Consider the following 14872-nt stretch of genomic DNA (forward strand, 5'->3'; position numbering starts at 1 on the left):
TTCTCCTATCTGCTTGGCAGTGCACCCTGAAACAAGCACCTCTTTTCCCTAGCCCCAGCAGATCTGAGGCTGTCTCTTATTGGCCCATTTGGGTTGTGTTCCCATCCCCAAATCAGCTACTCTGGCCAGGGAGGTGTGAGTCTCTGATCACATGCTATCTCTGCAGACAGGGGCGAGGTCTACCCAGCAGAATAACACATACTGTGAGTAGGTAAGGTGATTCCCCAAAGGAAAATTTACATTATGTTACCAAAATAAGGCAGAAAGAAGCAAGTGAAAACACAAAATAGATCTAGCTTTACATTTTCCAAATGGTTAATTCAACAAGCTAATATTTATTGCTGAATTCATACTTGGTCCATTTGAAATGTCATGTACATCATATAGGACAGCATATTGGGTCAGTCTTGCCAGGATTGCAAATGATCCCCGTTTCTCAGCGGTTATGACAGCAAGTGGTTCTTCCTCGCTCAAATTGCATGTGGATCAGTGGGGGGGGGGGGGGGGGGGGTCTGCTCTTGTGCCACGTTTCATCTTCATTCCAGAACCTCATGGAAAGAGCAGCTCCCATGCCATCTTTTTGGCAGTGACAGGAGAGAACCTTTGTGGACCAACCATACAATGGCCCTTATAAGCTCCTGCTCAGAACCCACTTGCAGGCACTTATGCTCACATTTCATTGGCCACAACAAGTCACATGACCAAGCCTGGCTTTTAAAGGCAGGGAGTCTGCGCCTCCTGCAGGTCACATGACAGTGTCATCCTCTTACAGTTAGGGCTAGTGAGGAACTGGGTCAATAATACAAGGTAGCACAGTGGATACGCTAAACTACACTTTCCATCTGATTCTTGCTGGTGGAAAGCAAAGCTGTTGATTAAGACATTCTTATATATTTCTCGTTTTTGTTAAGATGGTTATTTCTGAAATGGTTCTCTCTCCTGTTCTCTTCATCTTCCTGTTTCTTCTGCTGCCAGTATCATGCTGTTTCGATTACTGTCTCTTTAAATCCAGTAGAGCAGTGCCTACTTCATTGACTTTTTTTATCAAAGTTTCTTGACCATTGTCTCCAATAACTCTTCTGGACAAAGTTTAAAGTCAATTTGTCAAGACCCTGTCATGCCCTCTTCAAGTTCCCAAAAGGAAATCATTGTTTTCATCAGAATTATATTAAATTGATATATTGGCATGGGAAGAATTCACATCTTTTGAATATGGAGTCATCACGTGGGAAGATGGTCTCTCTCTCCATTTATTGACATTTCTTCTGCTCTTCAGTAGTTTTATCATTTTCTTCATGTAGGTCTGGCACATTGCTTGTTAAATGTATTCCCAGAAGGTATATAAATATTTTGAATAGTATCTCCATCAACCCACTGCTTAAATACACTTTCCACCTGATCCTTGCTGGAAGAAAGCATAGCTGTTGCTTGAGATATTTGCATATATTTTTCAGCATTTAAGAGCCTTATCTTATAGTCTACAATAAAAAAAAGATTAAAAAAAAAAGATCCTTATCTCGGCATTCGTGGCTTCTATACGGTCAATGACTGCTTAGAGCCGGCCTGGAGGCAGTTGCCATGGAGACAGACGGCGTTTCCGGATCAGGCGGTTGCCCTGGAGACGAACGCTGGAAGGAGCCAGGTGGGGAGGGTGTGGCTTACAGGACGTGGCCCGTGATTGGTCTAGAGGAAATGTTGAGTGTAGCCGCCTTCTCTTTCCCCAGTCCACCTCCGGAAGCCAGGACAAGCCTCTGAGATCGTGTACCCCAAGCGCAGGCCGCCCGGGACTCCGCGGCTCCTCCCGCCCCTGCCCGCTGAGGACGCATCCCGCGGCATTCTGGGAAGTGCAGGCTGTCAGGGCGTCCGCGCAGGCGCAGAGAGGGGGAAGGAGCAGTGGCTGCGCGCGCGGAGATGCTGCCGTTGTGGGGACTGTCCGTGGGGAACGAATTCCGCGTGGGAAGCCGACCCGCGGTCCTTGGCCTCAGTTATCAGGTATTTGAGGGCCCGAAGGTCTAACGACGCTTTTCCTCACCCTCCCCATCCTTGACTGGAGGGGCGGCGCCGGCTCCGAGCACTGTCAGGGGGCTTAGGCCACGGAGGGGGATAATAAGGTACGAGTCGCTGGCCGTGGCTGGCGCGCGACCTGAGGCGAGGCGGGGACGGAGTTCACGGCGGGGCTGCGCAGGGCGGGGTTTGTGGAGGGCGTGGCTAATGGCCGGAGCAGCGTGAGGATTGGTTGGAATGGGGAGGGTGGGTGTGTTCAGCCAGTGAGAGAGGAGTGGATGAAACCCGCAGAACTTTGTTCTGGGAAATCTCCCATCCAGGATCCTTGAGTCCATTGGGGAAACTGAGGCCCAGAGAGGAGAGGGGGAGTGGTCCAGGTTCGTCCTCCGATCTTCCCTTCTGGAAGCTCATTGGCTGGATTGGATGGAATGGATCCAGCTTAGTTTATAAGAAGGAAGATGCTTAGTAAGAATTTTTGTTTTATTTATTGTTTTCAGGAATACAGTTTCATTCAGTTATTACTTGCCAGGGTGCTGTGCTAAGGTCGAGTTTAAGAGCTAAGGTTTCAATACTATAAATGTGAATGTGACGAAATAAATCATTAAAATTTGTAATCAGAAAACTCTTGTCGTGTTGAGTCCTTATTTTGAACCAAGGCAGTGCTGAACAACTGGGGCTTCCTTTTTTTTTTTTTTTTCCTTTTGACCATATTTAAGTGAACAATTTCATGACAATAGGTATATTGACAATATTGTATCATCTCAATGATATGAAATAATTAGAATAAGCAAACTCATAGAGTCAGAATCTAGACTATAGGTTACTAGGGGTGGGGGCAGGGAATGGGGAGTTAAGGTTTAAAATGTACAGTTTCTGTTTGCAATGATGAAAAGGTTTTGCTAATGGATGGTGATGATGGTAGCGCAACATTGTGAATGTAACTGGCACTGAATTATACATTTGAATGTGGTTAAAAGGGGAAATTTTAGGGTGTATATATGATATTTATTTATTTATTTACTTATTTTAGGTGAGTCTACATAGTACTAGAATCAAAATCCAGAAACAAAATGGACTGTAGTTAGTAGTACAGTCATGACAATGTGCTTTCATCATTTGTTACAAATGTGTCCCACCAGTGCAAGGTGTTAATAATAGAGTGGGATATGGGAATCTTGTATTTTATCCACGATTTTTATGTAAACCCACAACTTCTCTAATTAAAAAAAAAAAATCAGCTGCCCTAACATACTTTAAAGAAAGGCAATAGTTTATTTCTCTTGTCTGTCCCCCAAATTTATCACGGGTCCAAGTTCCTTGTATCTTGTAGCTCTCCTAGGTCTGGTTCATGTCTTTATTTGAAGGGCTCATCCCATTGGCCAGATTTAGTCACAGGATCATAGGCAGATGCAAGAGAGGCTGGGAAAGGTCCTCTTTCTCCTGTGTGGCCATGTCCCCAGCTAAACTTGGGGTTCTGTTACTGTGAGAGGGAAGGGGACAAGGGGGGACATTGTGGAACATAACCAGGTGTTTCTGCCATAGGACTTTTGTGCTCTACAGACAAGAGTGTTCATAATCTGGGTATTCCAGTCCTCCCTGCTTGAACATTTCACGTGGGTGATGGTGGTGATGTGCTCCTTCCAAGCCTCGGAAGGACAGGACAGGAACTCTGTTCACTGTACAGCTCCATGGATGCTTCTGGTCACTGCTTCTTCCCTTTGCGAGATGACCAGCCTCCCTCACTCACACTCTAGATGACTGACAGTGATGACATCCAGTCCTTTCCAGTTTGGGGCCCATGAGTTAGATCTCCTGTTTTCTAAGGGAGATATTAGAAATTAGCAGGTTCAAAGTCCTTCTCCTGACAAAGAGCAAGACGTTAAGACTGATGCAGGTGTCGTGTTTTGGGATTCACTCCTGTGATCTCTTGGGAATGGAATGGTTCAAGCCTATGGCACCATGTTCTCCTCATGAGTTTGTCAAGTCCTTCTGTCCCCTTGGTAAAAGCTAACATTTGTCAAGCGTGGAAGCATGTTCACACAGCATAGCATTTGCTTTTATGCAGCTGCTGGTACAAGGGGAGAAATCATATGGAGAGCAGTACTGAAGAGGCACTGGAGGCAGGGAGGCCGAGGAGAAAGCTAGGGCTATGGTCCAGGCGGGAGAGGGCAAGGCTCCATCCCTATCACATTGGGCAGGAGGGGACATAGAAATTCATTGTGTCTGGGCCATTGAGCATGCATGGGGAGTGGGAGCAGTGCTGAGAATAGCACAAGATTGGGCTGACTGGTCTGTAGGTTGCAGGTTATGCAGGGCCACGGGCACCAGTTGCAAGGGTTGGGACTCTCTTCTGGGGGTGCTGGGGAGACCCAGGAGGGCTGTGAAGGAGGAGGGGCAGTAAAAGACCCCCCTAGGGCCACATGGAAAAGCGCACTGGAAGGAGACTGAAGGCCGGGAGGAGACTGGGGCAAGGGTCCAGTGGGCAAGGATGAGGCCTGAGCCAGGGGGACCCAGTGGAAGCAGGGAGCAGGGACAATGGTGGCTCTCATCAGGGCAGTGGCGGTGATAGTGGAAGTGGTGAGCAGAGGTCAGATTCTGGCTGTATTTTGGAGGCAGAGTTGACAAGGTGTTCTGATTGGCTGGATATATTGGGGGTTGATGGAAAGAAAGGATAAGAGTTGACCCCCAGGTGCTGGCTGGGACATCTGGGTGGAGGAGAGTGGTGCCACTTCCTGAGTCAGGAGCCCAGGGGAGGGGCAGGCCTGGAGAGGAGGAGCAGGAGTTTCAGCAAGAAAAGCCCTGGCTCCCCCTGGGACAACACTCCCAGGTAAGGAGCAGATGGGTGAGTGCAGACAGGGGGTCCCTACACTGCCCAGGGTGACCAAGCAAAAGGCTCCCACAGTTTTATGGACCTGGGGGCTGAGAGAAGGTGAGGGAAAGTCCTGAGTATGGAGTCAGAGCCGAGACATGCGTCTTCAAGGGCTCTCCCTCTTCCCCAGGATAAGGTCTCAGCAGAGCCTGTGGGGAAAGTCTTGGGTTAAGAAGGCAGATCTGGGAAGAGCCTGACTGACCAGGGCCTGAGTCCTTCACTGCAGCTCCCTTCAAAGACTGTAAAGCACTGCCCCCATGAAGTCTCCATGGAAAGCCCTTGTAATGGCCCACAGTTGGGCCTGAAAAGTCACATGTAGGATTTTGTATCTCCAAGGACTCCTCGGATAGACGACTCAATCCAAGTTGGTGTAAGGAAAAAGGAAATTTCTGGCTCAGGAACCTGAAGAGCAAGGGCATCAAGTTTGGATTCTCCCATCACTCTGTGCTTTCTTCTTTTCCTGTCTTGGCTTTTTTATCTTACTTCTCACAGCTGTAAGTTTGACAGCAGCTACGTCAACACGTGCATCCTCCCAGGGCTCAGTTCCACAGGAGAAACCGGATCTTCTCCCCGGAGAGGTTCACAGCCCCTCAGTTGAAACCCTTGGAGCCAGATGTGTTGGGGAGTTTAGAATTTTTTTTTCCAATTCTAGAAATGTCATCTGGGTATCCTCCACATGCCTTGGGGAGTTGGGTGCAGCACCCTGTAGTTAAACAGTAATGGTTCTGCCGCAAACCATTTGAATTTTCACACAGGGAAGGAAATAGAGCAACTGTGGAAAGCCTCACTTCAGTTCAAGCCAAACTTTTCTACCAGACGACTTCAGGTGAGATCCGATTTTGCTTCCAAGTGAGTTATGGAGACACCCTGTTTTCTGCGCTGCTTGGATTTTAGACTTGAGATAAGGGATTGTGGCTCTAAGTAGGGGTGGGCCGGCCATGGCTCAGGCCTGTCTTTGTAAATAAAGTTTTATCGGCACACGAGCACGCATTCGTTCATGCATAGCCTAGGGCAGCACTCCTGCCAAAGTGCGGAGTTGACTAGGTGCAACAGAGACTGTAAGGCCTGCAAAGTCTCAAATATTTACCATCCGGAAGAAAGTTTGCTAACCCCAGCCCTAGAGCAAAAATAAAAGTCCAATTCCCAATCTGAATCTTTGCAGGCCTCTGATTGGCCCAACTTAGTCACGTGCCCATTGCTGAACCAGTCATGGGCTTGGGATGGTATGAGCTGATTGGCCAGCGCCAGACACTGACCCCACCCCTGGGCGGAGCCAAACCCTCCGAATCGCTGCCAAGAGGTCCAGGATACAGTCAGCTTGAGGAGAGCGGGCGGGTCCTCCAGCCTCTGCAGGCCTGTGATGGCCCCACGATCTGTTTAAGCTTTTGGATCCTGGTCTCGTCATTCGTCCCGGGCACCGCTCCTTCCACCCGGCCTTCCCTGCGGCTGGAGTGAGCAAGACTGTGTGCAGCTCTGCCCCTCATGGCCCTTTACTTCACTGCTGGAGCCTCCTTCTTCCTTCCCCTGAGCCGTACCTGGGCCGGCACTTCTTGGCCCCAGGTTATAAAGCGTCTCTTGTATTTTCTTCTAGCACTTGTGGTGTTGTTGCTGCTGTGTGTGTGTGTGTGTGTGTATTTTAACCTGGGACAAACCAGTGAATCATATTTAGGTTATTTTCTTCTTTTCTCATTAACGTATTTATATAACAAAATTTGCCATTTTAAAGTGTACAGTTCAGTAGTCTTAAAGACTCCTACAAAGTTGTGCCACTATCACCATCATCCATAACTAAAACTTTTCTGTCACCCCAAAGAGAAACTCTGCACCCCTTTAGCCACAACTCCTCATTCCTCCCTGCCCCCAGCTCCTGGTAACTTCTCATCTCTCTGCCTCTGTGAATTTGTTTATTCTAGGTATTTTGTGTTTGTGGAATCATAAACTATTTGTCTTTTTGTATGTGTCTTCTTTAGCTTTTTTCTTCTTGAAAACAGCATGATGTCTTCAAGGTTCATCCATGTTGTTGGATGTATCAGAACTTCATTCCTTTTAATGGCTGAATAATATTCCATTGTATGGGTAGACCACATTTATTTTATCCATTTGTTGGTTGATGGGCATTTGGGTCCTTTTTCTTTGGCTCTCTCCATTTTATAGAAAAGGAAACTAAGGCACAAAGAGGTGAAATAACTTGCCCAACTCTCTCTCTCTCTCACTCTCTCATCCCCCTCTTTTGACACATAGGAAGGGCAGTACTTGGGAAAATCCCACAGTGAAGGCTGAGTGCCCTGCTGCCGTCATATGAATTTTCCCTCTCAGGGGACTGAGGGTGGCCATCTGGGCAGGCTGTGCCTGTAGCTTCTGCGCTTAGGCAGGTATCTCCTGGGATGGTGCCCTCTTCCCAGAGCTGAGCAGTGGGCCTTCAAGAGAACATGCCCATCTGCAAAGCCCTGGCTTGGAGCCCTTTTGCTCTGTTCTGTTTCCCTCATGGTTGAGACAAAGCTTGTCGCCTTCTCTCCCACACTTTGCAAAGCTGTTTAGCGCCCTGTTCTTTTCACTCAGCAGTATGTCTTGGAGGTCGTTCCACATCAGCTCATTCTTTATAATGAGCACTGCGTGGGCGCCCCTTTATTTATTTAACCAGCCCCTTTGGTGGATGTCTGGGTGGTTGTCCCCATTTGCTGTTTTCAACACTGATATGGTCGCTTGCCTTGTTAAAATACCACCTGTGCCAGTCTATCTGAAGGATGCATTTCTGGATGTCAAACTGGTGGGTCCAAGGGTCTCCACTTGGGATTTTGGACAGACATTACTGAACAGCCTGCTCTCACAGTTCTCCTAGCCCACGGCCCCAGCAGTGTCAGGAGTGCCTGTTTTCCCACAGCCACTCCAGCACAGGATTTTCTAACTTTCTGAACTTTGCCAGTTGGTATGGAAGCATTAAGCTTCTTAAGACACCCATTAAGATGTCCAACACACATCTCGCCTCAACTCTCTGACCCCACCTCTGACCTTGACCCCACGCCTGATGCTGCGTGGCATTCCTGGGTCAAAGGCTACAATCCTATTCAAAGCATCTGATTCCTAACACTAAGAGAATGGGTGACCTTCCTCTTTTTCATTTCCTTCAGGCTGGAAGACTAGGGCGGGAGCCATAGAGTCACCTACAAAGGAAAGCCCTTCTGAAGAGCCCAGGGCAGGGACCATGGAGACAGATGTGCCTTCACCCCATCCCAGGGGCGAGAGTGGAAATTCTCAGGGTAAGACCAGCTGGAACCGTTGGGTGGGGGAAGAGGCAGTGGATGTGATGTGCTCGGGGGAGGGGAAAAGGGAAAGGTATCACTGTGCACCCAATTGTCCTCCTAAGAGCCTGGAGTCCACTTCAGCTCCATCCTGTCTTCCTCCCACCATATTCAATGTATCCCTTTAGGCTGCACTTTCCTATAGAACTCTCTGTGATGACAGGAATGTTCTAGATCAGCACTGATGGGAGCCACCAGCCACACGTGGCTACAGAGCACCTGAAACATGCCTAGTGCCACCGAAGAACTGAATTTTTGTTGTTTTTGTCTGTTTAAAGTGTACAATGTGATCCTTTTTTAAAAAAAAAATTGTTGTGGTAACATACATATAACAAAATATTCCATTTAGCCACTTCCAGTCTACAATTCAGTGATATTCTTTGCATTTATAATATTTTGCTGCCATCACCACCATCCATTACCAAGACATTTTCATCTCCCCCAAACAGAAACTCTGTCCCCATCAAGCAGTAACTCCCCATTCTTTCCCCATCCCCTGAGCCCGTTGTTACCTGTAACCTGCTTTCTGTCTTTGTCAATTTGCTTATTCTAGGTGCTCATGTAAGTGGGGTCATAGGATATTTGTCCTGTTGTGTCTGGCTTCTCTCACTCAACATGATAACTTCAAGGTTCGTCCATGTTGTAGTGTGTATCAGAATTTTATTCCTTTTTACAGCCGAGTAATATGCCATTGTATGGGTCGACTACATTTTGTTGATCCAGTCATCTGCGATGGAGACTTGGATGGCTTCCACCTTTTGACAATTGTGAATAATGCTGCTGTGAACACTGGTGTAGAGGAAGTAGATTTTTAATTGTACTTAATTTAAATAGCCACATGTGGCCAGAGCTGCCAAATTGGCCAGGGAACTCTAGAGAGGACAGGGTAGTGGATGAGAGCATGGCCTCTGGAGCCCACGTCCCAAGTTCAGTTTGCAGCTCCAGCACTTTCTACGGCCTGTCTAAGGACAGTAGTAACCTGCTGGTAGGTAGTTACCTGCCCTGGTAACCCTTTACTGTACAACCACTCAATATGTCAGTGTGTGTTTCCTAAGAACAAGGACTTCCTCTTACATAACCACAGTTTGGTTAATCGCTTCAGTAAACCTAACGTTGATACAGTACTTGTTAACCGATGGTGGGTGTTCCAGTTTTGTCTCTTGGCCCACTAATATCCTTTTACTATCATTTTAAAGTATTTCTCTTTCCTGCTAGGAGGGTGGCCCTGCCAGGGCGGGGACTACATCTGCCTTGTTCATCTTCGTGTTCCCAGGGCTGTGCGCACAGCACATAGTAGGTCTTTATGTAGAAAAGGGTTCACATCCAAGGCTGGCCCTAGGCTGGTATCAGGGAACTTAGACTTTGGGGTTCCCCCCTTTCCCAGAGCTGATGAGCCTGGATCACTGCTTACCTCCTATTACACTGTTTGTGCCAACAGCGTGGTTTGTGCTGAATACCTGCTTTCCTTCCCGGAGTCTGGAATCTGAGTACGTGCCAGGCAGAGGGTGCCTACGTGACCAGCCTCCAATAAAAATTCTAGTCTCTGGGTCTCTAATGCACTTCCCCGGTAGATATTTCACATATCATGTCACAACTGGAGGAATTGAGCCCATTCCGTGCGACTCCATGGGGACTCTTGGAAGCCTGCACCCGCTTTCCTCTGGACTTCAGCCCCATTTGCCTTTTCCCTTCACTTTGTATCTTTTCCCTGTAATAAATCATAGTCATGGGTACAACTCTGCTGTGTCCTGGGAGTTCTGATGAATGACTGAGTTTAGGGGTAGCCAGCGGGGACCCCAGCACAGTCCTTAATAAACCTTTGTGGCAGGAATTAACAAATCTTTTTTCCACAGGAGAGCAGACTGCCCCCTGTGGTCCCTATGAACAAAGCCCACGACGAATTTCAGACCAAGATGAATCCCAAGTGAGTTATACAGATATGGAACGCTTTGACTGTCCAGATGGTAGGAAAGCCTTCAGCCCTGCTTCGAAGCGCAAGCAACAACGTCAGAATACACCCACCATCCACGGACCCTCTGGGGGTTGTGACTGGGGGAGACTCCTTGATCAGGGCTCACCCCCTGTCCAATATCCAATCATTTCCACCAAAGAGAGGCCCTACAGATGCACTGAATGCAGCAGGGCCTTTAGCCGGAGCTCCAACCTCACGGCCCACCAGCAGATCCATGTGGACGAGAAGCCATACACGTGTGATGAGTGTGGCAAGGCCTTCCGCCGCAACACCTACCTGGCCCAGCACCAGCGGATCCACAGCCAGGACAAGCCATTCATATGTGGTGAGTGTGGGAAAACCTTCTGCCTCAGCACCTACCTGGCCCAGCACCAGAGAGTCCACCTGCAGGAGAAGCCATTTGCGTGCGGCAAGTGCGGGAAGACCTTCTGCTACCGCTCAGCCATTGCCCAGCACCAGGTTACCCACTTGGGCGAAAAGCCCTATGAGTGTGTGGAGTGTGGCGAGGCCTTTGGCCGCAGCGCCCACCTCAGGCGCCACCAGCAGACGCACACACGGGAGAAGCCCTACACCTGCACTGACTGTGGGAAAACCTTCAGCAACAGCTCCACCCTCATCCAGCACCAGGTCACCCACACAGGTGAGAAGCCCTTTGAGTGCAGGGAGTGCGGTGAGGTCTTTGGCCGCAGCGCCAACCTTAGGCGCCACCAACGGACACACACCCAGGAGAGACCATATGAGTGCAAGGACTGTGGGAAAACCTTCAGGCACAGCTCCACCCTCTTCGGTCACCGGTCCATCCACACAGGCGAGAAGCCTTACAAGTGTGATGCTTGTGGGGCAGCCTTCAGCCGGAACACGACCCTCAAGCAACACTGGAGGCTCCACACTGGTGAGAAACCCTATGTGTGTGCCCAGTGTGGGAAGTCCTTCCGCCTCCGCTCCAAACTCAGCCAGCACCTCATTGTGCACACGGGCGAGAAGCCCTATGTGTGCGGTCAGTGTGAGAAGGCCTTCACTCAGTCGTCCACCCTGATTCGACACCAGCGAAGTCATGCTGGTGGGACATCGTAGCAGATGAGTGGATGCCGGGAGGTCAGTGTGGTTGTGGTCTTTGTACCAGGCAATCTTATCCTGTTGCTTCCACGGACAAACCATGGGCAAACCACTTGGCAGCTCTGGCCATGGGTCTCCCTCTCTGTCATAGGACTTGGTTGGACCTGATGATCCAGTGGGCCTCAGGAGTATCTTAAAGCTCACAAAATGCCAAGACGTCTTTACGCTTAGTGGAAACCTTGCAGGATCCTGGTTGGACAATCCAGGATTGATTTGGACGTGAACCCGAGAAACCTAACAGTTGCTGAAGCTTCATGCAGTCAGCCTCCACCCCCCACCCCAACTCCCATGGCATCTGGGTGGAAAGGTGTGGCTATGGAGTGCCAGAGGGTTTCCTCTTTGCAGCTGGGGTTGCTGAAGGCAGATGGTTGATCGTGGGGGGCCTGGCAGGGCCCGTGAGTTCCAGCCTTTCGTGAGGGGCTCTTAGCAGGGTTTTGCTTCCAGCGAGGTGTCCCCACTTCTGAGCCATGGGGGAGGGCTTGTCTGCAACCTTCTCTCTTGCCCCCATGTGACTTTATCTGTCCTTGAATCAGCGTTTGGTGTTGGGTTTTGCCATCCTATTCTTCCTTGGCATGGGTTCCTTTAGCTGATTTCTTTCTTTTATTGCATTTCCTCTTCTACCTATAGCTGAAAGTGGCAGACTGGAAGGGGAATGTAGGATGATTGCCAGCAGTCCATGCCCTGAGGCCTGAAATTGGGTTCCTGACCCCTGACTCTGTGGGGAAAGGCTCATAATGTTGCCACCCTTAACCACCAAGGTGAAAACTTCAGAAAACCTCCCCATTGAGACAAACTTTCCCCCACATTCTGCTGGTTCCAGTGGCAGCAAAGGTGACTCATCTCAACGCTTTATTTTCCTACAATGAGAGGCGTAGGCTGAAATCCACAGCGTGGCCTCCACAAAGGTTTGGCATCACCTGGCCGACAGAGCCACCCGCAGTGAAGCGGGAGGTGGTGACTTGCAGGGAAGGAGTGTGGGATCGGGACCTTGAAGACCAGCCCTTTAGTTGGTGTTTGTGAGGGTGTCCCTTGGCTTCTCAGAGCCTCGGACTCCTTAGCTGTCAGGCTGGGATCGTAGCACCTACTTTGGACATGAGGGTCTTAGAAGAAAGAGGCTGTACTCAGGTGACCCCTTATGTCTCACAGAGTGTAGTAGGTCTCAACTGTGAGCTGAGTGTCTTTCTTCACAGGGCCATCTCCCCTCTGTTTGTTTTCTCGCCTTCTCATGACACAGCAGTTGTGTTGGATAAGGGCCCACTCTAATCCAATTTGACCTCATTTTAACTAATCACATCTTCAATTTCTGAATAAGGTTCCATCCACAGAATGGGATTATAGGACTTGAACTTGTCTTTGGGGGCTACATAATTCAACCTGTAAGATGCCTCCAAGGCACTGGGGTACTGATCGGTTTTGAGGTATCCACTGTGCAGTTCTGATAATGGTACCAAAGGTTGTAAGTAATTTGTTTCAAAACATACGTGAGAATGGATTGAATACTACCCCCCACCACAGACACACTTGATTTATACTTTGCTCTCCTGACTGAGGAATGAAGCAGGGAATTGAACCAGCAGCATATTAGCTGGTTTTTAGTTTTGACAAAGTTCAATCTGTCTTCTGTTGCTTGTGTTTTTGTGTCTTATCTAAAAATGGAAAAGATCTCACTGTGTACATCTGTGATATTTAATATAGTATCATCTTCCAATTTATTGCTGTCTCCCACACTTTAGGAAACACTGTTAAAAGAAGGAGTTCTGTTGCTAAAAAATAGAAAGTTTGAAAATCATTACTCTAGCACACAGGGATCCTAATTTATGAGAAGAAAAGGAAATGGGTTTTTCCAAAAGACATTTAAGAGGTATTAGACATATCTCATCGAGACTACTGCATCATTTAAAATACCAGAATCAACACATAAGATAGGAAAGGAGGCTATTATGTATTGGGTACAAGGGGTTCTCTACTGGGTGGTGATGGGATGGGGAAGAGGGAATTTCATGTTTTGCTCTTTATGCTTTTGTATTACTGAAATCTTTTTTAAAGAATGTATTCATGTATTACTTCTGTAATATAAAATGATACTTGTTCACGGTGGAAAATCCGAGTATCCCAAAAGTATGAGGAAGAAACTGAAGTCACTTACTCAGAAACAAACATTCTGAAGATTTTGTTGAATTTCCTTCCAGTCTTTTTTTTTCTGTAACCACAGAGTATTTTTTAATTGAAATCTTCTAGATATAATGGTTGATATCATGTTTTATCATTCAGTATCATGTCATGAGCCCTTCCCAACGTCATCAGTAAGGCTTGACGAAAGCAGTTATGATGTTAGACATTATGGGGCCACCAACCTCCTGGACTCCTCTCTTTCTCGGCAGAGGCAACACCTCCCAACCCTCTGGAAGTCTGACTGGGACTAATCCGACCGAGGGAATGTGAATGGAAGCAACGTGTTCACTTCCAGGCTGGGCGGTGAGAAACTCTGGCAAGATCCTCCAGCTTTCTGCATTTTCTGCCGTGGCAACCAAGGAGATGCTCCCAGGGCTGGAGCCGCTGTCACCTGCGTCTCAGTGTGGACAGATCAGATCCCCCCACACCCCCACACCCCTCCTGCCAGCCCACACTGGGCATGTAGCATGAGTGAGAAATAGCTCCTTGTCTGCTAAGCTGCTGAGATCTGACACGCAAATGTGTCACCACAGCATAAACTAGTTCACTGTGACTCATACAATGAATTGTATCCCTTCTGTTGTAAGTAATACTGCACCTTCCTTAACCAGGTTTTCCCCAGACCCCTCTCAATTATATGCCACAGTCAAAGTTAAAACAAATTCAAATTCCTTTAAATCAGCCCGCTCTTTTTACTTAAATATTTTTAAAGAGGACCTTCTACCACCATCATGAGTTGGAAGCTAGTATCTCGTCAGTAATGGACAAATTGGTGGAGGTGTTAAAAAACACCAAAACGATATTAAATTCTAGCTAAAAAACTGTCTGGGCCTGAGGCTTGCTCTCTTTGTGATTGCAGAGGAGTTGACAGCCAGTACGTGCTTTCTCCTTGATCACCTGAGATTGGACTGGAATTGAAAAGGGATATTTGACGATGGGTCTGAAGACCATCTGAAATCATTGTGTAGTCCACCCCGGATCCATGCTCTGCCCACACGCTGGGAAAACAGACTTAACTGCTGTCATATAAATAAGCTGATGATGCACTTGCCCCTTCTTCCTGGGCAGTTTTCACCCTATGGGCCAAGATTGTAATAAATGGCCTTGTGCACAATTTCCAGTATGCCTCTCTGATAATTTCCTTCACACAGCTTATGACACACAGAAATCACTTCCTTCATTCTTGGTGTGTCTGATGCTGATATAAGTGGTCCCTGATAACAATTTTCCCCCTTTTTCCTTCAGTAACAGAATATCTTGAGTCTTAGCTGGGCACAGGCCAGCTGGCTAGAGACTACATTTCCCAGCCTCCCTTGCAGCACAGGTCTGGCCATGTGACAAAGCTCCAGCCAGAGGAATGTGAACGGAAGTGAGGTGCACACTGCCCAGGTCATGACCCTAAAAGGAAGCTGCTGGCCCTGCGCTGTCTCCCCTTTCCAT

At 48.2% G+C, this 14872-nt stretch overlaps 1 protein-coding gene across 1 annotated transcript; it reads left to right on the forward strand.

The window, feature by feature from the left end:
- The first annotated feature begins 1889 nt into the window (after positions 1-1889).
- Positions 1890-14686, forward strand: LOC119521111 (zinc finger protein 501-like). The gene is made up of 3 exons (XM_037819166.1): positions 1890-1992; positions 8002-8130; positions 10026-14686. Exons 2-3 carry the CDS (start codon positions 8076-8078, stop codon positions 11216-11218), a joined length of 1248 nt encoding a protein of 415 aa, XP_037675094.1. The 5' UTR covers positions 1890-1992; positions 8002-8075; the 3' UTR covers positions 11219-14686.
- Positions 14687-14872: the final 186 nt, after the last annotated feature.

The sequence above is a fragment of the Choloepus didactylus genome, chromosome 27, assembly GCF_015220235.1.
Source record: "Choloepus didactylus isolate mChoDid1 chromosome 27, mChoDid1.pri, whole genome shotgun sequence".
NCBI classification, from domain to species: domain Eukaryota; kingdom Metazoa; phylum Chordata; class Mammalia; order Pilosa; family Megalonychidae; genus Choloepus; species Choloepus didactylus.

Excerpts from the sequence above, each read along its gene's own strand:
- LOC119521111 (XM_037819166.1), top strand. The coding sequence starts at position 8,076 with ATGGAGACAGATGTGCCTTCACCCCATCCCAGGGGCGAGAGTGGAAAT. Across the intron at positions 8,131-10,025 it reads CGAGAGTGGAAATTCTCAGG|GAGAGCAGACTGCCCCCTGT; the intron begins GTAAGACCAGCT and ends TTTTTTCCACAG.